Here is a 23,376-nt window from a genome sequence, read left to right on the forward strand (position 1 = left end):
CAAGAGTCAACACATGCTTTAAAATTTTTATCCTGAAAATTAAAGTCTAATTTTGACTTTTAAAATCTTTTGCTCTATCCAAAATTTCTGTTTCCTATGCATGCCACTTACATTCCCAGCTCCTTTCATTCAGTATTGTTTCTCCCTGAAATCAAAAGCAGAGCCCTCTTCTCTGCTCTCAGGAGGGTACATCTTAGTTTAAACTCAAGTCCTTTTACTCCTTAAATAGAAGTCTATGCCTTGCTTTCTCTGAGATGAAATGTTCAATTTAGTAGAAGAATGGTATATTTTAATCTTTTTAAATAAAATATTTAACATATTTTAATCTTGTTTATAAAAATATCTTGTGGATTTAATTAATTTAACATATGTTATGATGTTTTAAAAGAAATTTTATGCCCAGAACCACCAAAAGTTGACCATGGAATGATTCAAGAGAAACAAAACAGTTATGCATACGGACAATCTGTAACATATAAATGCATGGAAGGCTTCACCCTACATGGAGAGAGCTCTATCTATTGTACGGAAGAAGATGACCAAGGAGCATGGAGTGGCCCCCTACCTCAATGCAAAGGTAATCAGTTTGCGAAGTTACATTTCTGTTTATCCTTACCCTTGGGTCTGTATATGGGCTTCAGAGAGTATACAAACTCCCTGAGAAATGAATGTAAAATGTTGCACATATGCATATTTGCATTTTTCTGGGGAGTAGACTCTACGAGGGGGTCTATGACTTCCAAAAGGAAGAAGCACCAATGTGGAGAACATGTACTGTTGCTGTTGTTGTTTAGTTGCTTAGTCGTGTCTTACTTTTTGCGACCCCATGGACCATAGCCTGCCAGACTCCTCTGTCCATGGGATCCTCCAGGCAAGAATACTGGAATGGGTTGCCATTTGCTTCTCCAGGGGATCTTCCCGACCCAGGAATCAAACTTGAGTCTCCACTTCTCCTGCATTACAGGCAGATTCTTTTACTGCTGAGCCACTGTATGGTAAAATACAAATACTACACACATGACCTCTGTGAGTATATGTATTTGTGTAATAGTGCAGGTGTGTGCATACTCAGTCATGTCTGACTCTTTGTGACCTATGGATTACAGCCCACCAGGCTCCTCTGTCCATGGTATTTTCTAGGCAAGAATACTGGAGTGGATTGCCGTTTCCTGTTCCAGGGGATCTTCCTGACCCAATGATCAAACCCAGGTCTCCTGTGTCTCCTGCATTGCAGGTGGATTCTTTACTGCTTGAACTGCAGAGTATGATGGAGATGTATTTTATATACATATATATATTTATATATACATATATACTTATATGCACACACATATGTCTTGTGTTTTTAGTGAATTAGCTTATATTTGCTGATTCTTACCATGTTACTTCCAATAAGTTAATATAGATATATTCTTGTTTAAAAAAAGTGTATAAATTGGTTTATTTAATTGAGAGGAAATCTTAGATTGAGCTGGAGGATCTAAATAATGATCTTGTATGTTGTGACAACAAAGAGAAACTCTTGCCCACCTGTTGACTTCATTGAATTGTATTGTTTTCTGCCTCCAGAATTTCTCTCTTATTGACAATGCTCTCTTCTTTACATTTCTAGAACTTTCCTAGGAGGTGGCATTTATTTAAGCAGTATCATATTCAAATGCCAGTATAACTCAAACAAATGCTACTTTTTATAATTATATGTGAATTTTAGTAGCATGGTTTTTAAATAGCGTTGCTTATTAATAGTAATTTTTTCATATAAGTGGTATACATGAATATTATGAAGTCGTGTTAAAACTAGGCTTCCCAGGTAGCTCATCTGGTGAAGAATCTACCTGCAATGCAGAAGACCTCAGTTTGATTCCTGGATTGGGAAATTCCCCTGGAGAAGGGATAGGCTACCCACTCCAGTATTCTTGGGCTTCCCTGGTAGCTCAGACAGTAAGGAATCCACATGCAATGCAGGAGACCTGGGCTTGATCCCTGGGTTGGGAAGATCCTGTGGAGGAGGGCATGGCAACCCACTCCAGTATTCTTGTCTGGTGAATCCCCATGGGCAGAGGATCCTGGCGGGCTACAGTCCATGGGGTCACAGAGAGTTGGACATGACTGAATGATTAAGCACAGCACAATGTTAAAACCATGTTGATGATTATATAAAATGAGAAGCAAAAGTCTCTTCTAATCCTACCCTCAGAAGTAGCCACTGTTTACAAATTTTTGTGTTTTATTCTAGGAAATAAATATACATACACATATTTCTTTTTAAAATCATATTAATTATATACATATATTATTTACTTAACCCGTCTCCTGTTGAATGGAATTTAGTATCTGTTCTAGTTTTTAAAAAATTATTTTAAAAAAGTTTTACAGTAAATGTTATTGTGTTCCTTATATCTGTACAAGTACATTTTTTACAATAAATTCCTTGCAGTGTAATTACAATATAAAAGATATATTCATTTAAACTTTTGAGAGATGTTACCAATATTGTTTCAAAAGAAACTGTACCAATTTACTGTCCCAGTAATATTGCATATTTGTTCTCTGTACCATTAATGATAACAGTTATTATGATGTGGAGATGTGATAGTTAAAGGGCGGAAATTTCATTTAATTGTTTGAATTCATTTAAAGTGAGTAAATTTTGACATTTTAAAATTTAGCCATATGATCCACTTCATATTTATTTCCCCTATTTTATTAAATAATCAGCTATTTAGAATTTATAGTTCTGTGGTAATGCTCAAGGATGTCATGGCAGGCCAATGCCGGCATGACAATAACTACAAAACCTGGGTAGATTATTTTTAAAAACCATATTTTAAAGGCAAAAATTGTTCCCTCAGGGGAATAACTAGGGCTGAATGAGCTAAAATTCCAAGTGAAGGCAAACGATTCTGATGTGCACGTAGGCTGAGGATCTGTCTTGAGCCAGATAAAAGACCATTGCTCTTGGTCGTTGTGGTTAGCTAGGATAACACACTAGAAACTGGAAATCCTCAAATGCTGACCGAGTTTTTCCTAAGAGCCATTTGCCGATTTCTAGGAATGCAGATGAGACTGGGGAGCTAGACCCCAAGCTGCCAAAGTACAAAATGAGATCTTCCTGACCCTTATGGTATTTGGACAACAGACCCATCACAAGAACAGGCTTTTATCAAGCATACAGCCAGCATCCTTCTTATAACATTTAAGCTCATTTTGAAGCTTTGTGGAGAGAGAGGTTGTGTTGCTAGAGAGTGTACTGCTGAAGCATAGACTTGGATTACCCACAGTCTCTCGGGGCTGAGGAAGAAAGATCCGCTTCCAAGAAGCAGAGGCAAGAGCAGAAGTAGGCTGTGTCATATGGGAAAACTGTAACCCAGCTCGGTCCTCATTGGTCAGGATGTGGTCACCGCAAACCAATCTGCCTATCAGAGGAGGGTACTCTCCCTTTGGAAGATCATATCATCTGAATTTTATACAATGTGTTGCATATAATAAAAATTATGAGCTGTGGAGAGATGTAAGAAATTATAATCAAATTAGGAGAAATGAAAAACAAATAAGAAAAATCTAGATAATTGAGTTAGCAGACAAGGACTTTAAGTGATTAATATATTCAAGATACTAACAGAAAAGATAGAGAACTTCAGCAGAGATTTGGAGTCTATAAAATGGAGTAAAATAGACATTGTTCAATAGGAAAATATAGTAGCTGAGCAGCATAGTAGATAGGTTTAACAGCAATTTGGACATAGCAGGAGATGGTAGATGGAAGAAAGGTTAATTAAAACTGAAGGACAAAGAGAAAAATAAAGTTAAATACAGACCAAATTTGACGACATTAGAGATATGACTGTTCTAGTTATGATAAAAAAAATAGGGGAGAGAAAGAGAGAGGGAGAGAAGTATAAGAAATATACTAAGAGATAATGACTGAAAAATTTCCCAAAGTGATGAAGTATATCAACCAAGAGATTCCAAAAACCTTCAGGACTCTAAGCAGAATAAAAACAAAATCATCTGCAGGCACCTCATAGCGAAACTTTTTGGAAACTCATTCATTTTACAGATGAGAAAACTGAAGCTTAGAGAAGTTGACAGCAGTCTCTAATATGTGGTCAAACAGGCTTACACGCTGCTCAGTACTGCCTTATGAGGGAGATTGGATCAGCAATCCAAAGTCAAATAGACCTAAAATTCTAATGTTAGATTGGTGACTCTCAGAATAAGGTCTTCACTAAATTTGCACTTCAGATATTTGTTATCTCACCTAAAATCCAAAGGGGAACTAAACTATTTTTCTATGTAAAGTTGGTAACCAACACAAGAGGAGAAAAGGGATTTACTGTAGTCTGATTGAATTTATTGCTTTAAAAGAGAAGTGAAACAAAACAAGTTCCCAAGGTCATTAACATGTCCTGCTGCTTTGGAAAAAGTGACTATGTTGTGCTTATCTTTGTTGGTTCAAGGTTGCATCCTGTTCTTCTTTGGTCTTGGCATGAGGGAAAGAGGACAATTTATGAGAAAAACTCTTTATTTGAGGGGTATTAAGAATGAGATCATTGCCAGTTCTGACTTTGATTTCCTTTTTCAAATAGAAAACAGTTTTAAGAATCTCAATATTACTTTGGTGTTGCCTATAGGTGCAACTTATTTCAAAGCAAAGATAATATATAGCATTTTCAGTTCCTTGGGAAAGACATGAGGATACTTGGTTTCCTAAAAGTCTTACTTAGATATTTGTGGGGAAAGAGAAGAGTCAGAGCAAACAGTTGGTTCCTAAATCTTAACTTGGACAGCATTATTTACCTAATTTTATTATAACATTTTTCTTCTACAGAAACTTTTTACAATGTCGTACCAACAGTTCTGAAATCCATTGAAGTAAATGTTCCAGGTACCAAAGTCTTATCAACTCCTCAGAAACCCACCACTGTAAATGTTTCAGCTGCAGAAACCCCACCAACTCCTCAGAAACCCACTACTATAAATATTTCAGCTACAGAAACCCCACCAACTCCTCAGAAACCCACTACTATAAATATTTCAGCTACAGAAACCCCACAAACTCCTCAGAAACCCACCACTGTAAATGTTCCAGCTACAGAAATCTCATCAACTCCTCAGAAACCCACCACTATAAATATTTCAGCTACAGAGACCCCACCAACTCCTCAGAAACCCACCACTGTAAATGTTCCAGCTACAGAAATCTCATCAACTCCTCAGAAACCCACCACTATAAATATTTCAGCTACAGAAACCTCACAAACTCCTCAGAAACCCACCACTGTAAATGTTCCAGCTACAGAAATCTCATCAACTCCTCAGAAACCCACCACTATAAATATTTCAGCTACAGAAACCCCACAAACTCCTCAAAAACCCACCACTGTAAATGTTCCAGCTACAGAAACATCACCAACTCCTCAAAAACCCACCACTGTAAATGTTCCAGCTACAGAAACATCACCAACTCCTCAGAAACCCACCACAGTGAATGTTCCAGCTACAGAAACCCCACCAACTCCTCAGAAACTCATCACAATAAATTCTTCAGCTACAAAGCCCACAATAGTTTCTCAGACATACACCACTGTAAATGTACCAGCTACAAAGGTCCCATCACCTCCTCAGAAACCTTCCACAGCAAATGATTCCGCCACGACAGCCTGGAATTCCCCAATATCAAACACTGTCTCTACAGCAGCTCAGAATCCCATCATGGCAAATGCTTCTACAACCACACCAACAACCCAAAGATTCACCCCAGCAAAATCTTTACTTACACAGAATCTGAAAGCTACACAGAAGTCCACTTTTATACATACGACTAAGGGTCTCCGTATAACACAAAGATTGACCTCTGCTCATGTTACAGCAGCAAAAAGCACAGCTGTTCCCAGGACAAGCCCGCGTTTTCATACAACAAGCACACCTAAAGGAAGAGGAAGCACTCCTTCAGGTCAGTTAACTCAGTTCAGGTTTCCACATATGGCTTTTATGTGCCATGGTAGAAATTTCAAATTCATCAGGGTTAAAAAATTAAGTAGTCTCTGGTTTATTGTAGGGAGAGTTTCTTCATAGCAATGTTCTGACTTTCTACAGAGGCTAACTTTGGATTGTGCTAGAGCATACCTTTAAGAAAGAAATATTTTTGCAATGATATAGAAAAAGGTTGTGGTGTCATAAAAGCAATTCTAAATTAAGGTCAGTAAAAAAATGCTGCTTTCATGTTAGCTTTAGGGAGTCACTGAATTCCTCATGATCCTTCAAAGAACCAAGTATGTATAATCCTTTAGGTTGATTTCTAGGTCTGATTCAGTGACAGTGACCCATCCCTCAAGCATGCTAAAGGAACTCTCCAGGTTCCCTAGAGTTTCTGATTTGGTTAAGTACCTTAATAGTATCTTCTAAGTAATTAAAAACACAGAGTTCTTTGAAATCTTTCAGATTAACTCTTTAAATGACAGTTTTTTATGAAAGCAGAGTAACATATGCTTTAGATTTAAGGAAAACTTACTGAGTGAATGAAACCCATCTAACTAATTAATGCTTTTTCAGACCACCAGGATATCTTCTTATTTTATAACTTGCTTAATGAATAGCCATTTTTATAGACACTCTTGTTCTCTAATAGAGATATGTGGATTTTTGGTTGTTTTTATCCATTTGTTTATATATATATAATCTCAATAGGACTGAGCCAAGAGACAATTTTTAAAATTATTTTAACTTTTTGCTGACATCAGCACACAGAAAATTGTAAAAAATATACATAAAGGCTTAATAACTTTCCTAAAGCAAATATCAGTGTAACTGCCACATATGTCAAGAAACAGAGCAGCATCAGCCCCTCAATTTCCAGATGCTCTGTCGATTCTGAACTCTGTTCTCTGACTTCTCCAGCCAGTGAAACTGTGGCTTTCCGCTCTCTGTGCCGGGTGGCCTAGGGATTTCTCCCTGCTGCATGCAGGCAGATCCCACTCCCTGCAGCTCATCTGCTGCCTGAGCTCTCTGTTTTGATTTATTTCTTCTTGAGTTAGTTTGTTCTTTCGTGTCTTCAGATAGTTATCATTGTTGACTTTTCTGTACGTTGTCCAGATTTCATAAACTGCCATACTCAAGCTCATTTGGCCATTAGTCACAATCTTTAAGAACTTAAAACATTACAGATATTATTGTTGAAATTTCATTTGTATGTTTCTTTATTCCTTTAGGTAAAAGGTCAAATACACAAGATCTCACTCCAATTAGTTCCCCTTTTTAAAAAGCGAACTTCAATTCCTGCCTGCTTCTTTAAAAATTTTTTTTATCAAAGTATAGTTGATTTACAATGTTGTGTTCATTTCTTCCATACGGCAAAGTGACTCAACTTGCATGTATAAATCCCAACCTTCTAATTTCTCTCTCCCTCCAACCTTTCCCCTTTGGTAACCATAAATTTTGTGTTCTAAGTCTGTGAGTTTGTTTCTGTTTTGTAAATAAATTCATTTGTGTCATTTTTTTTTTAAGATTTCACAATACGTGCTATCTTATGATAGTTCTCTTTGTCTGACTTACTTCACTCAGTGTGACAATCTAAAGGTTCATCCATTTTGCTGCAAATGACATTATTTCATTCTCTTTATGGCTGAATAATATTCCCTTGTGTACATGTACCACATCTTCTTTATCCATCCCTCTGCCGATGGACATTTAGGCTGCCTCCATGTCTTCTCTATTGTGCAGTGAACATTGGGGTGCATGTAGCTTTCCATATTAGAATTTTTATCTTTTCTGGATCTATATTCAGGAGTATTGGATCATATGGCAACTGGACTTTCTTGGTAGCTCAGCTGGTAAAGAATCTGCCTGCAATGCAGGAGACCCCGGTTTGATTCCTGGGTCGGGAAGATCCCCTGGAGAAGGGATAGGCTACCCACTCCAGTATTCTTGGGCTTCCCTGATGGCTCAGATGGTAAAGAATTTGCCTACAGTGCAGGAGACCTGGGTTCGATCCTTGGGTTGGGAAGATCACCTGGAGGAGGGCATGGCAACCCACTGCAGTGATCTTGTCTGGAGAATCCCCATGGACAGAGCAGCCTGGCGGGAGTCCATGGGCCGCAGAGTCGGGCACGACTGAGCGACTAAGCGCACACACAGCAACACTATTCTAGGTTTTTTAAGGACCCTCCATGGTGACTGTACCAATTTGCATTCCCTCCAACTGTGTGGAATGGTTCCCTTTTCTCCACACCCTCTCCAGCATTTACTGTTTGTAGACTTTTTGATGATGGCCATTCTGATCGGTGTGAGATAGTACCTCATTGTGTAAGCTTCCTCTCTGTGTCTTTATTCTTATGCTACCTTAATGCTTTGCATGTTTTTTATAATTTATGTAAACAGTATGTCATATGTTTCATTACCTAACTTGACCTTTTGCACTCAACATTGCTTTTGTGGCTTATATTGATCCACTTAGATTCAGTTCATTAATTTTAACATTTATATGTGGTTACTGACTTCTTAAAATTTTATAACATCTCTCGCCCTAAAAATTTTTGGTTGAATATATAGGTTTAATAGGGCAAAGTGAAGAGAAACAAGTTCACTTAGTATAAATTTGTTATAGAGCTAACTGTGTTGCAATACTTTTTTTCTGCATGAATATAAGATAATTTAACAAATTAGCTTAAACTTTTCAATTATTTTAAATGATTATAATAAAAATACAGTGAACATTTGGGATCGAATTTCTCTCTTATATACAATTAATTTACCCTTTAAATATTGTATGCCTTTTCTGCTCTTATTGAAAAAATAGTAGTAGCTACTACTGAGTGTGATCCAGAGTGGCATGTACCATGCACCTTCCATTTGTCAGTGTTAGTCCTTACAGTAACCTTGATTTGCCATCAAGTCATATAACCAAATTTACATAGTGTTTATTTCAGTATTCAATAGCTCTTTAATCACATTTTATGTTTCTATTGTTGGCTGACTTTAATAGAAAGAAAAGAAAGTGAAGTCGCTCAGTCGTGTCCGACTCTTTGCGACCCCATGGACTGTAGCGTACCAGGATCCTCAGTCCATGGGATTTTCCAGGCAAGAATACTGGAGTGGGTTGCCATTTCCTTCTTCAGGGGATTTTCCTGAGCCAGGGATCGAACACGGGTCTCCCACATTGTAGGCAGATGCTTTACCATCTGAGCTACCAGAGAAGCCCTTGTTTAATAGAAATAGATACTGATGTGTGTTACTTGATTGTTAGTAATATGATTGCCTTCATTAATTTATTTATAATTGTTTCTTTTAGTTACTTTTGAACTTTAAGTACAGTTGATTGATAAACATATATTTATTAAATTGCTAGCAAATCAATGACTTTAAAGCATTTTACTTTTGTAATTCTTTGCTTTTTTCCTTCTTTAGTTGGTAGCATCATTGCATCGGGTAAGTGTGTCTCTCTGAGAGTTCGCAGAATTTGTCATCGCTTTTGGATATATAATTCCTGGAAAAGAATATGGTTTTTATACTGTCTTTGTTGTTGCTGTTCAGTCACTAAGGCGTGACCAACTCTTTGTGATCCCATGGACTGTAGCATGTCAATTTCCTCTGCCCTCCACTATCTCCCAGAGTTTGGTCAAATTCATGTCCATTGAGTTGGTGATACTGTCTTAGGGATACTATCAGAATACAGTATGTGTGGGTGCCAAAAAGAAAACAGGTAAAGGCATCTTACTGACATGTTTGCGGGCACCATTAGGTACTCAGTATGTTAGAGTATTCAGTATGTTAACATTTCCCACCGTGTTCTTGTTCCAGGGTAATTTTAGGACAACTTCAAATCATTTGGCCAATCAGTCAAGTATTATTGCTTGTCTAGTGGCTCACTGCATCTCCTTCTAGTGCCTAAGAATCACAAAAGGAGAGAGTTATCAATACAGTTTTTATCCTCAAGTGTTTTATAATTAATCATAAACTACTCACTGACTATTTCTAGATTTGTCCTATCTCAAGTAAAACAAAGAATGTTACTTTTGGTTATATCTTCTTCCTTTTCCCTTCCCTGTCAGTGGTTTAAAGTAAAGTTTCTCCAAAAAATACTCTGTTGTTGTGGGCATGAGACCAAAAACATACCTGTTGCAATTTCTTCTATCATTCGGTCCAGTCCTTTTTTGTTTGTAAATATATCATCTGATGTTATGTATTTACAAGATTAATGAGATGGTGAAAGAAATGTCTGTTAAGAAGCAATACAGCTAAATTGGCATATTGATAAGTAATGTCTAATGGAAAATACACATAAAAATTTTTAAAAAGCACTTTGATTTATGTGTTTATAAGCTAAAAGTTCATCTTATGCATGCATGAATTAGCCATATGACTATGAAACTGAAAGTAATACTTGCTTTTATTATTTTCATTGTTACTTATTACAGTTTTTATGTTTTAGGCAAACCTCTTTTAAGCTAAAAGATTTATTTTGAAAGATTCCAACAGTTGCAATTCACTTTGTCCTTTCTATATTTTAAATAAAAATAAATACATTCAAGTGAAAATCTCATGATCTAATGGCTTAATGACATTTTTAATAGATGATCTTAAAATTTAATAGATAAGCTTTTTCTTACCAGCTCAGTGGCATTCAGTGAAGATTTGAGGTGCTTATTATTTTCTCTAAAATTCTTTAAGTATATATTGTGTGATTTTCCAGAAACTTTCCGTTAGAGTTAGTTATAATTCCAACCTGTGCTCAAAAAAAAGAGGAATTCCTTCCCTCTTATATCAGACATATGGTAATATTTTTCTTTGGGATCTTATACTTGTAAAACATAAACCTGAAAATTATCTTTACTTCTTAAATAGTCTGTGAATGAGGTCACTTTTCTCATTTTAAAGATAAACTCTAGAACAAGGAAATTGCTTTTATTGATTCTACTGCAAAGGACATGAGTGACACAAATGATATTAGAACTTTGCATTTGAATGCAAAAACTTTGAATATTTTCCTGTTTAATTTTGCCAAGAAATAGAGACTGACTGCTCATCTCAGAGCTTTATCTGCTGTGTAAGTGAGGCCTGCCTTGTGGTTTTCTTCAAACATTTTATTTGTTTATTTGTTTTTGACTGTGTCAGGCCTCAGTTGCCACCTGTGAGATCTTCGCTGTGGTGTGAGGGCTTTACAGTTTGCTGCCCATGGGCATCTGACTGAGGCCTAGTTGCCCCAAAGCATGTGGGATCTTTAGTTCCCTGTCCCGGGATCAAACCCTCATTCCCTGCTTTGGAAGGCAGATTCTTAACCACTGGACCTCCAGGGATATCCCTGCGAGGTGATTTGTAAAGCTATTCTCTGCTGTGTACTAGTGTATTTTCCAAAAACAATTTTTTTTCTTTTTTTTTCATTATTACCCTCTCCCCCTCAAGGATCTTGTAAGGCTTTTTTCCCCCTAATCATCCCTATAAAATATTAATACTACAGATATAATATAAATCTATTTATGTATTGTATGCACATCTGTACTTTATATGTAAAAAAGTAAAAAAAAAAAACCACTTTTTCCCCTTTAGGGATGATACCAACCCCACTGAGAATACATGCTGTACATAATTGTGGAATTTTCTGTCTGTTTTTGTTGACAGTATTTTATAGAAGGACGACTTGTGCTTTGGAATCAGTCAGACCTTGGTTTGAATCCTGTTTTGGATTTTTTTTTCTTTCCATTTAGTAATTACTCAACCCAAGTGATTTACTTAATCTCTCTGAGTCTCAATTTTCTCATTTATGAGATGGTGATCATGATTCCTGTTTAAAGTCTTGGAAGCTTAATGGAATAATGGTTGTGAAAACTACTTGGCATAGTGCCAAAAATTGGGTAAATCTCAGCTTTAAGAATTCTTTTTTATTTTGTCACTATCATCTTTCTGAGACGGATGTCTGACAATTTTATTGCTCCCTCTGGCCACACCAAAGAATTAGATAGTCCTTTATTAGAGTGACATGTGCATGTTGGGTCATGGTGAGGACTGCAGGGAGACACGCCTGTGTGTTATTTCACTTACTTCTCACACCGGTCCTGTAGCGTAGCTGTGAGAACCTTGTAACAGAGAACTGCGGCTGCGCAAGATTCTTAACTTGCTCAAGGTCACACGGCCATTCGGCACGTGAGTAGAGGGAGGTGATTAGTTTCTTCAGCACTCAGTGCTTGAAAGGGTGGAAAAATTCTCCTAGAGCTGTACAGCTCAAATTTAACAATTAAGATAGTCCTGATTATTTATAAGTGTTGCTTTTATTCCCTTTAATAAAGCATAAATAGATGTTTTCCTGGAACTCTCTTGCTTTTTCCATGATCCAGCGGATGTTGGCAATTTGATCTCTGGTTCTGATGCCTTTTCTAAAACCAGCTTGAACATCTGGAAGTTCACGGTTCATGTATTGCTGAAGACTGGCTTGGAGAATTTTGAGCATTACTTTAGTAGCGTGTGAGATGAGTGCAATTGTGTGGTAGTTTGAGCATTCTTTGGCATTGACTTGTCTCTTGAGAAACCTGTATGCAGGTCAGGAAGCAACAGTCAGAACTGGACATGGAACAACAGACTGGTTCCAAATAGGAAAAGGAGTACGTCAAGGCTGTATATTGTCACCCTGCTTATTTAACTTATATGCAGACTACATCATGAGAAATGCTGGGCTGGAGGAAGCACAAGCTGGAATCAAGATTGCTGGGAGAATTATCAGTAACCTCAGATATGCAGATGACACCACCCTTATGGCAGAAAGTGAAGAGGAACTAAAAACCCTCTTGATGAAAGTGAAGGAGGAGAGTGAAAAAGTTGGCTTAAAGCTCAACATTCAGAAAACTAAGATCATGGCATCTGGTCCCATCCCTTCATGGGAAATAGGTGGAGAAAGAGTAGAAACAGTGTCAGACTTTATTTTGGGGGGCTCCAAAATCACTGCAGATGGTGATTGCAGCCATGAAATTAAAAGACGCTTACTCCTTGGAAGGAAAGTTATGACCAACCTAGACAGCATATTAAAAAGCAGAGACGTTACTTTACCAACAAAGGTCTGTCTAGTCAATTCTATGGTTTTTCCACTGGTCATGTATGGATGTGAGAGTTGGCTAGTGAAGAAAGCTGAGCACAGAAGAATTGATGCTTTTCAATTCTGGTGTTGGAGAAGACTCTTGAGAGTTTTCCCTTGGACTGCAAGGAGATCGAGCCAGTCCATCCTAAAGGAGATCAGTCCTGGGTGTTCATTGGAAGGACTGAAGCTGAAACTCCAATACTTTGGCCGTGTCATGTGAAGAGTTGACTCATTAGAAAAGACCCTGATGCTGGGAGGGATTGTGGGCAGGAGGAGAAGGGGACGACAGAGGATGAGATGGTTGGATGGCATCACTGACTCGATGGACATGGGTTTGGGCGGACTCTGGGAGTTGCTGATGGACAGGGAGGCCTGGCATGCTGTGGTTCATGGAGTCGCAAAGAGTCGGACACGACTGAGCTACTGACCTAACCTGACCTTTATTCCCTTCATTGCTGAAATCCTGTGTTGTGACACTCATAAGCCGCTTGTAGCAATTAGCAATAGTAAAGAAAAAAAAAAATTAAAAGAATGCTCAGTGAAATATCTAAAGTACTTTTTTTTTTAAACATCACATGCTTATTTAATTATGCTTTTATGTCAAATAGGATTATAAGGAAGAACACAACCTGCTCACAGCTTTCTTAGTTTTTCACAGTATAAAGAGTGCATTTCCACTTCATGGCATGTGTATAATTGAGGCCTTTTGAAATGACTGGGTGAATCCACATTTCTTCTGGAAAGGAGGCAAGCCTCATTCTGATATGGGTTGTTCAGGAATGGAGATAATTATATATTTATATAATACCCATCTAATACAAATTTAGTTTGAGTAATCTCAGGTATTTTTATTGAGAATATTATGAACAGTTAAAATCATGCATTTTTACTATTTATAAATATCATGCCAGTTTTTGGAGATAATGTGCTAATATGTGGGAAACTGCTTTGCACTGTTTTAAGTACCAGGTAAATATATTTCTACATAATGGGGAACATTACTAAAATACTCCTTTTGCTTAGAGAAAAACATTTCTAAAATTATGTGATTTTTCCTACCCAAAAGCTCTTTAATGACACTGGAATCATAATCTTAATTTCATTTATAATATTATGGTTTCATTTATCCCAGGTTGTTGTTGTTTAGTTGCTCCAACTCTTTGCTGCTCCATGGACTGTAGCACACCAGGCTTCCCTGTCCTCCACTATCTCCTGAAGTTTGGTTTGCTCAAGTTCACCTCTATTTAGTTAGTGATGCTATCTAACCAAGCTGGCCTAAATTGTTTTAGTCTTAAATTAGTACTCATTCATTTGGGTGAATTTTAGATCATAAACTATTGCCTTTATAAAGTTTTCTTTGTTTTAATTTGCAAAATAGTATTCTCATTAATTATTAATTGAGAAATTATTTATTCAGAATTATACTTCTTATATTTCTGTAGTTTGCATTGGTTTTCTGTTAAAACATAAACCTTCACACTTTCTTTTAGAATCACATATATGTACTGACCAGTGTTCTAAGAATATTCCCACTTTTGTCACCCAGACATTTGGGATCACTTTAAAATTTTTCGATTTTCATTTATCATTCAAATTGAAAATGGGGTTTTTCTGCAACATTTGAAAATGGTGGGATTAATGGGAAGTGGTAAAACAAAAAGAAAGCCCACGTTTTAGAGGAGCCATGATCTATTAGTGCAGTCTTTCAAACTAATGCTGTGGTGCTAAGGAATCAAATAAATTGGGTAAAATACTGTAAATTCTGTGGTAGAAACAGCTGTTTTTAAAATTATGTATCCACATGACAGCTCAGTTATGCGACATCTATCATATTTTGCTGATTTGAAACTGGACACACTTGTTAGTCACATTAGCGTCAGTTGCTTTTCTAGTATCATTTATGCTTTTCTTTGTAGTACAGATCAAAAAATAGAGTTCAAGGATTTGGGAGGGTGTCGTGGGGAAGAAAAGGGATACGCAGGGTGGTGAGGAGAAAGAGCACTGATTGGTTTTAAGAAGAAAGTTTATGTGTAAAAATCAAGGTATAAAAATTTTTTTTTACTGTTGATCAAATTATTTCATCAATTATTTGTTGTTGTTCAACTCAAAATAGTGCATTTAATATTGAAAGTAAATACCAGTTTCCCTAAATGAAATTTTATCTGCAGTAGACCAAACACTAGAAAGCATTTCTGTAGTTTTACTCTCCATGCCCAGGTACTGATGCCTTTCCTATGATGGAGAAAGGCCTTCATCTCTGTTACCTTTACTATGAACTGAGTAAATGGCCTTGCCATTCTGTTACCTTTACTATGAACTGAGTAAATGGCCTTGCCATTAGCCACATATGGAAGCTTCACCTTTCTGAGACTCAATTTAATTATCTACAAAATAAATGTGAACTCCAAGACATCTTCTAGTGCTGAAGTTGCACATAGTACAGTCAATATATTTAAATAATCAGTGATCAAATAATTTAAAATTAAGCATGGTGGAGTTGAAACATTTTAGAGTCCTCTCAAATCTGTAAGATTTTATTTGAACATTGTGATACTTCATTTTAAATATTTAATTTTCCCTTGAAAGAAAATAAGATAAATAACATGTAGATCTTACTGTCAAACTTGTGACATAAGCAAGCAAGCAAAATATAATTCATGTCTCCTGCTTTTTCTTTAACTTACCTGAGGATCAGTATGTTTGTCATTGTGAATTACACTGTGTATGTAATTGCTCATTTCTATATTGATTGACTTACTATTTTTTCCCCCTCAAGGATGTGTTCCTGTTACTGTAATAATTTGTATCATAATTCTAGTGAAAGTTTCCCGAGACAGTGGAAAATCAGGGTGAGCAAAAATTCTGATGCTTTTTAAAAATTTGTTCTTAGCTTCTTTCCAGTAAAACTTGACACTATAGCAGTAGATAACTTTCTAAGCTTAATTGTATTTTTTGTCATGCTATATCTTTATTCCTTTTGTCTTTATTTACTATCTTGAATGAATAGCCTGTGTCTTTAAAAAAAAAATTTAGAAATCTCAGTATATACAAGAACATTAAGTGATTTGAAAGCCAAAGTCTCATCGCAATCTATTTATCAACTCACCTTTTTTCTCTACTCAGTACAATTTATGAATATCTCTGTGTTGTACACAAGTGAAAATGTCTAGAAAAAGAAACTCTAATGTATTGTTAAATTGCATGTGACTAGGCCTATGAATAAATCGGATTTACTAATAGACGCCAATCTAGCCAAAGTCAGCCCAGTGCTTAAGAGGGCAAGTTCTAAAACCTGGTTGCTTGATTCCAATTCAGGGTCTACGGTTTACATGCCACTTGACTGTGAGGAGCTTAACCTCTCTATGCCTCAATTTTCTCATTTGTAAAATGGGGGAAATAATAGTACCCACTTCATGGAATTGTAGTATCTGTTTTGTGGGATCAAATGAATCACCACCTGTAAAGGGGTTAGGATATCACTTGGCACACAGTAAGCACTCAGGTGATAAAACAACAAAGAAAGAAAAAGAAAATCAGTACTTGAAACGTCTGGTCTGCATTGAATATACGTGTGTTAAATATAAAGTCATGGTTGGCTCTGATATATTCTGTAGACAGAGTAATATTTAAATTGACCTTCTGTTTTGTAGATTTTATCATTCAGAAGATTAATTGTGGAGTTCACATAAACTGAATTCTTTCTGAAATGCCCTAATGCCTGTCTATTTTTTCATTGCTTAAGAACAATTATATTTTAATGCTGTTACTCATTGCCTTTTCAATTCTTTGGATGATGTATCTCCTTTTTAGCCTTCATGGCTCTTTCCCTTCTCTTTAACTGAAAGTCTTTTATAAGGTAAAGTATGAAAACATTCTTTAAATCACTAAGCAGTTCAGTCTTTTGTTAAAAGCCTTTGGTCACTAGGTCCTATTTTTTTTTTTTTTTTTTTTGGCAGGATTTATAGATATTTGTTTACTGCCAATAAAATATTCTAGATGCTTTAAGAGCAAATGTAGTAAAATATGACTTCTTCAGATTTTTCTGAAACTTTTAAAGAATGTGGTTTAGAGCTCAATATAAATAACAGGATTCTAAGTCATATAAAGTGAGTTAAGTTGGTACAGATGCCTCCTCAAGACTATTTTGGAAAAAAGAATAAAAAATTTTTTTTCTGTACTTCCTTACGTATAGTCCAGTTCTGCTTTTGAATTGGAGCATTATCAGTATAATTCTCAAGCCAATATTCCAGGGCTTGTTAGGTTGAGGGGGCTGGAATGGAATGAGTTTGCTGAGGGCTTTCTCTTGGCTATCATCAATTTCTTTAGATGTTTTGGTAAAATAATTAACCATGATATTTTTAATAGAATGAAAAGTGCTGAAATGTAGAAGGAGGGAATATTTATGTTTTATTGGGATTTTGCAGTAAACCTAGTTCTTCTATGTCTGAATCAGAGAAAATTCATGCAAACCCCTGAGAAAGAATTTGCCTTTTTTTTATGTCCACTTAAAAACACTCCACTTGCCTTATTTTGGAAGTATAAGCTGTTTAGTGTAAGAGGTAACTTTATACATTCCTTGTTATTTTCTCAATTTTATGCTGATTTAATTAAAATTTGATTTTTAATGAGACAGGGGAAAGAGTAAATGAGTGTGAAGGTGTCTCATACCTTCACCTGTTGATATTTTGTGTTTGCCTATCCAAGGATTTATTTACATCTTTTAGAAGTGTTGGTATATATGATAAATTTTAGTGTATAAAAAGAATGCGATTGTAAACAAATGCTCATGTTGTTTTTTGATTGAGCTTTAAGCTTTCATAATTCAATCACTGTTTTCCTTCTCCACTATTCAGCTCTTACTACACACGTGAGGACAAAACACATAGGTGTCCTGATAACTGGTGATGCTGCAGAAGTAAGACCTTTGGTAATTTACAAAAGGTATATGGTTCAGTAAAATCACATTTCTCTGTCTTGGAAAATGTCCATTAACACAATTGGCTTGGTATCTATCTGTGACTATTAAAGGACAATAGAGGTTTAAACCTCTATTATTGTTAGAATTGTTTTTCTTTGTTGAATGATTGACTAACACATTGAATCTTTGTTAACATGACTTGTTTTCAGCCCTCCACTCTTCAGCAGTATACCTATTGTATCATTCTGTGTTTTGTACTCAGTTTTTTGAAATGTTTGGATGTTCACAATCCTGTAAATAATCTGGAAAAAGCAAAAGATTGATACATTAGGGCTTACAAATAGGAATGCCTTCATTGTGACTATTTGCATCATGAGATGGTTGACTCATACTGTATTTGCTTCTCCCATTTGTAATGTTTAAGAAATATCAAATCTATTTTAAAGAGTCTTTTATAAGTCATGTTTATAGATCTTATCTCTGTTTGGTTGTGAGTCAAAATTATCAAACAAAACTAACTTAATATATATGTATGTGTGAAACTTTCTAGGTGTCTTCTTCTTTTGATTAAGCTTTCTTCCATTCCAGGGAGTTTTCATCGATTTTTAATCTGAAGTATCTTAGTTGAATCTAACTTGGCAATTTATCACAAGAAACTAAAAACTCGAATGTCATATTTTAGTTGGTGTTGCTTAAAGAATCCACGTACAATACAGGAGACCTGGGTTTGATCCCTGAGTTGGGAAGAACCCCTGGAGAAGGGAATGGCTACCCCCTCCAGTATTCTTGCCTGGAAAATCACAAGGACAGAGGAGTCTGGCAGGCTATAGTCCATGGAGTCACAAAGAGATGGATATGGCTGAGTGACTAACACATTTTCATATCTGCTGCTGCTGCTGCCTAGTCGCTTCAGTCGTGTCCAACTCTGTGCAATCCTATGGACTGTAGCCCATGGGGTTCCTCTATCCATGAAATTCTCCAGGCAAGAATACTGAAGTGCCATGCCCTTCTCCAGGGGATCTTTCCAACCCAGGGATTGAACCCAGGTCTTGGGCACTGTAGGCAGATTCTTTACCACTGAGCCACCAGGGAACTATACTGGGTGGGATGGTCCATGCTGTATAACTTACTAACTTTGCATTTTTTTTGTACCCCAAATTAACCAACTATTCTATTTCATGATTTATCACATAGTAATTAAAAATGAATATATATCACCAGTAAGTAAAGTTATTTTGGTTTTAATTTTTTTTTTCTCTTACTTTCAGGACATATGTATATAACATTGACAATTTTGCTTATGATGCTAGTAACCGTTGGCTAACTGAGCCAAAGAAGTTGAGAAGAAAGTGTTTTGCATGTTATCTTGTTTTTAAGATGCGTGGGAATGTCCACGAAGCAAGGAAAGATGAATCTGTCCTGAAATCACAGTCTCAACACTCCTAAGACCCTTGAAAATAGAACAATTTGTAAGATTAAGAGTGATTACTTTCATAAAAGTGTGGGAAAGTGGAGAGATTTGTTCATGTTTAGACTGTGAGAAAAAAGGAAAAAAAGTGAATTTTTTCACCAAATATGTAATGTTATTTTTATTTATAAAAACACAAAAAATTAAAACAATTGGATATTGAAAACAAATGAACCAGTCTCTTATAAGGAAAATTGTCAAAGAGATAAAACACATTATACAATGATCTTCCTTGACTAAAGGGCATTTTCGCTTTTCTTATTCTATTAAAATGAGCCAGAATTAGTTGGCAAATTTTTTTAAATGAAAAACATGCTGATGATCCAAGAGTGTTGAGTTTCTTGGGTTAGTTGGTGACAAAGGAGGAATAAAGAATGAAGGAATAATTCTTCCTTTTTCATACAAGCACAGATAGTGAATTAACCCCTTATTTGTAAGATAGATCAGCTATGATTTTGTTCTTAGAGCAGTTTTTTCTATTTGAAAAAGAGCCCCCATGAAAGAGTAAAAGTTGTCTTAGATTTACTTAATGCCTTTAAAACTCTGTAGAGATATTATAATATTAATATAAGAAAAGATTCTATATTTCTGAAGTGAGATGTTCATATTCAAATTGTAAATCTTATTCTTTTGTAACATTAAGTTTAATTTATATTTATTTATGTTTTACATGTGTATCAGAAAAAGTTCAAGGAGATATGTAAAGAAAAATTTATCTTCCCTAAATAGAAATAACCACATTTTTGTCTCACATGGTATCTGGCATTTATTTTCTTGTGTAAATTATTTATAAATAAGGGAGTCCCTTCCTGCCTTTCATAGAAGTTTAGAATGCTGTCCTTTGGCTTAGTGGGAATCACTTTTAATGTGTTACTTGTTATTGGTTTACCTAAAGGCAATCACATCAGTTTCCAGATTCTTAATATGTTCTTGTCATCTTGCCAGTTACATGTTAAGTGTTGGAATAGACTAGAATATATACATAAATAAATTTCGCAATAATTATTTTGTCACATTGCTTCATTGACTTTGTTGTTCAGTTCAGTTCAATTCAGTCGCTCAGTCGTGTCCAACTCTTTGCGACCCCATGAGTCGTGTCCCCTCTTTGCCAGGCCTCCCTGTCCATCACCAACTCCCGGAGTTTGCCCAAATTCATGTCCATTGAGTTGGTGATGCCATCTAACCATCTCATCCTCTGTCATCCCCTCCTCCTGCCCTCAATCTTTCCCAGCACCAGGGTCTTTTCCAGTGAGTCAACTCTACGCATGAGGTGGCCAAAGTATTGGAGTTTCAGCTTCATCATCAGTCCTTCCAATGAACACCCAGGACTGATCTTTAGGATGGACTGGTTGGATCTCCTTGCAGTCCAAGGGACTCTCAGGAGTCTTCTCCAACAGCACAGTTCAAAAGCATGAATTCTCTGGTGCTCAGCTTTCTTTATTGTCCAACTCTCACATCCATACATAACTACTGGAAAGACCATAGCCTTGATAGATGGACCTTTGTTGACAAAGTAATGTGTCTGCTTTTTAATATGCTGTCTAGGTTGGTCATAACTTTCCTTCCAAGGAGTAAGTGTCTTAATTTCATGGCTGCAATCACCATCTGTAGTGATTTTAGAGCCCCCCAAAATACAGTTTGTCACTGTTTCCCTTGTTTCCCCATTTGTTGTTAAAGTCTTTTAAAATAAATTCCATAAGCATCATAACATTTCACTATAAATACTTAAATATGTATTTCCAACAATAAGGACTTTTTTCCTAACTAGCCACATCATCACAACTAACAAGATTAATGGTAATTTCCTAATAGTTTCTAATATTAGGAAATTCTTTTAACTTCCTTAAAAGTTCTGCAAATAGGCCAATGTCTATCTACTAATTCATTCATTTGTTAAATAGGAGGACCTACTCTACCTGCTGTGACAGTCTCTGCTTCCTGGGGTAGCAGCAAGGATAATACTGATTTAGTTACTCAGAAAAATCCATAAGAGCCTACTACATGCAGGTTATCATGTGTTAGGTGCTGCAGCTACCAAATGATTGCACAGTATCTACCCACTTATCTACTTAGAAGAAGACCAAAGTCATACACTTATTGAGAGAAAGAATGTAGAGTTATAAATGTTACACTTGTATGGAATATAAGGAGTTCCTAAGCCATTTTTGCTAGGTGGTGGGCTGGGATCATTCAAGACTGTGCAAACTGAGAAAGGACAAATAGATGAGATTCACCTGGCAGGACTGGGGGCTGCAAATACTGTAGCAAGCTCAAAGTAGGAAAGGCTTGGAGAGAGGACTATGGTGTGTCATGTGTAGTGTAGAATAATAAATTCTGGATAGTTTATTTTGATGTGATTAAATTAAAAGTCAGAATCAATGGTCACAAGTTTATAGTAGCAAGAGTTTTAGGTATTATGAAACATTAAACTTTGGCAATAAATTATACTGAGTCTTTACATCTTATTACTTAGGTAAGGGTATAAGCTGAAAAACATCTAACAACCAGTTATATGAAGAAAATAATTATAGAAATAAGTGTTTTAAGTATAATGGGATTTTCCTGTATGACTTATAATTTTTATCCTGTAATCATGAAGCTGAATAGTTTTATATTTTCCCAAGGTAAGCTCTTCTATAATATTATACTTTAATTGCCAAGATTGTATTATTGCTTTTACCTTGAGACTGGTGCTTATTTGCTGTAGGAAATTATACTTGCTCACCACAGAAAGTTGTGTTTTATAGTATTTAACCTACAATTGTTATCAAATTTCTTGGAACATTTGAACATTAATTGTTTTTGTCTTATCACACCTTGGCACTGATTTTTTAGTCAATGCCCAAAGTGGAAATGCCTTATCTTCCACACCCCCACTATGAGTGTTTCCTTCACCCCCTTGCCCGAGTTAAAAACTGCCTCCTCCCTAAGGTTGGTGCTTCCTTTGCAGCCAACTCCAGTGGTGGCTGATTTATTTTCAGACTGCAGATGTTTCAGTGTTCAGAGGTGGTAGTGTTTTCCTTGCTTCCCCTTGCCACTACTTCCACCTCAGGTCTCCCATATATTATTTAAAAAATAATTATTCTTTTTACTCTGGTTGGGTAATTAACTAAAATGTTAATTTTTTTACCTGTAGTTTTTCCTCTCCCAATTTCAAACAGCTAGCCAAATTTCAGTCTTCCTTGCCACAGGGAACAACATGGAAGCAGAAAATTTAAAGAAGCTTAAAGACAGTTCTCTTGTTTTGTTTTTTCTCTGATGTGTTTTTGCTCACGTCATAGACTAAGTTGTGCAAAGGAAGGTAGAATCAGAACCAGGAAGAGAGAAGATCCTTGTAAACAGAAAAGAAGACAGATGTTGCTCATAATCTAAAAGTTTCGAAGCCAAGCATCCTGATGGTTTCTGGGGTGGGGAGGTAAGGGATGGGAAGTGAACCTTTTGAAGTTGGATATTTTGAAATGTTAGCAGAATTTGTTAAAGGATTAGGTGTGCAGTTGAAAAAAAAAAGGGGAGTCAAGGATGACACCAAGATTTTTGACCTAAGCAACAGAAAGGAGGAGGTTGCCATTTACAGAGCAAGGGAAGACTTTTGTAACAGAAAGATCAGGAGTTTGTTTTTATACATGTTAAGTTTGAGATGCCTTTTGGACATCAAAGTGGACATGCATGAGTAGTCAAAAATACAAATCTGGAGCTCAGGGGAGGTGACCAAACTTGATATGTTTGGGAGTCATCAATAGGAGAACATATGTCAGGGAACCCAAAAAAGCAAAATAAAGATTAATAGTCAACTTTTGGGTTGACAATACACAGGCTATTGGTGGCCTTGTCCAAAATTCTTCCAGTACAGTTGTTGTGGGTAAAAACCTGATTGAAAGAGAAACCTGACAGACACCACATTAGTCAACAGATCAAAGTCACATCACT

At 36.2% G+C, this 23,376-nt stretch overlaps 1 protein-coding gene across 5 annotated transcripts in view; it reads left to right on the plus strand.

Annotated features, from left to right (window-relative positions):
• Positions 1-20,440, plus strand: part of CD55 (CD55 molecule (Cromer blood group)) — a 29,573-nt gene extending 9,133 nt beyond the window's left edge. The window contains exons 6-12 of one of the 5 annotated variants that reach the window (XM_065938306.1): positions 389-577; positions 4,832-4,888; positions 5,873-5,956; positions 9,406-9,426; positions 15,840-15,912; positions 17,917-18,004; positions 19,250-20,440. In XM_065938306.1, the coding sequence (XP_065794378.1) occupies positions 389-577; positions 4,832-4,888; positions 5,873-5,956; positions 9,406-9,426; positions 15,840-15,912; positions 17,917-17,968 (476 nt within the window). In that variant the 3' untranslated portion in view covers positions 17,969-18,004; positions 19,250-20,440. Of the gene's footprint in view, positions 1-388; positions 578-4,831; positions 4,889-5,872; positions 5,957-9,405; positions 10,470-15,839; positions 15,913-17,916; positions 18,005-19,249 lie in introns of those variants that run through there. The other 4 variants (XM_065938307.1, XM_065938309.1, XM_065938310.1 and 1 more) reach the window with 4 other exon arrangements.
• Positions 20,441-23,376: the final 2,936 nt, after the last annotated feature.

This window comes from Muntiacus reevesi, chromosome 5 (genome assembly GCF_963930625.1).
Source record: "Muntiacus reevesi chromosome 5, mMunRee1.1, whole genome shotgun sequence".
NCBI classification, from domain to species: Eukaryota; Metazoa; Chordata; class Mammalia; order Artiodactyla; family Cervidae; genus Muntiacus; species Muntiacus reevesi.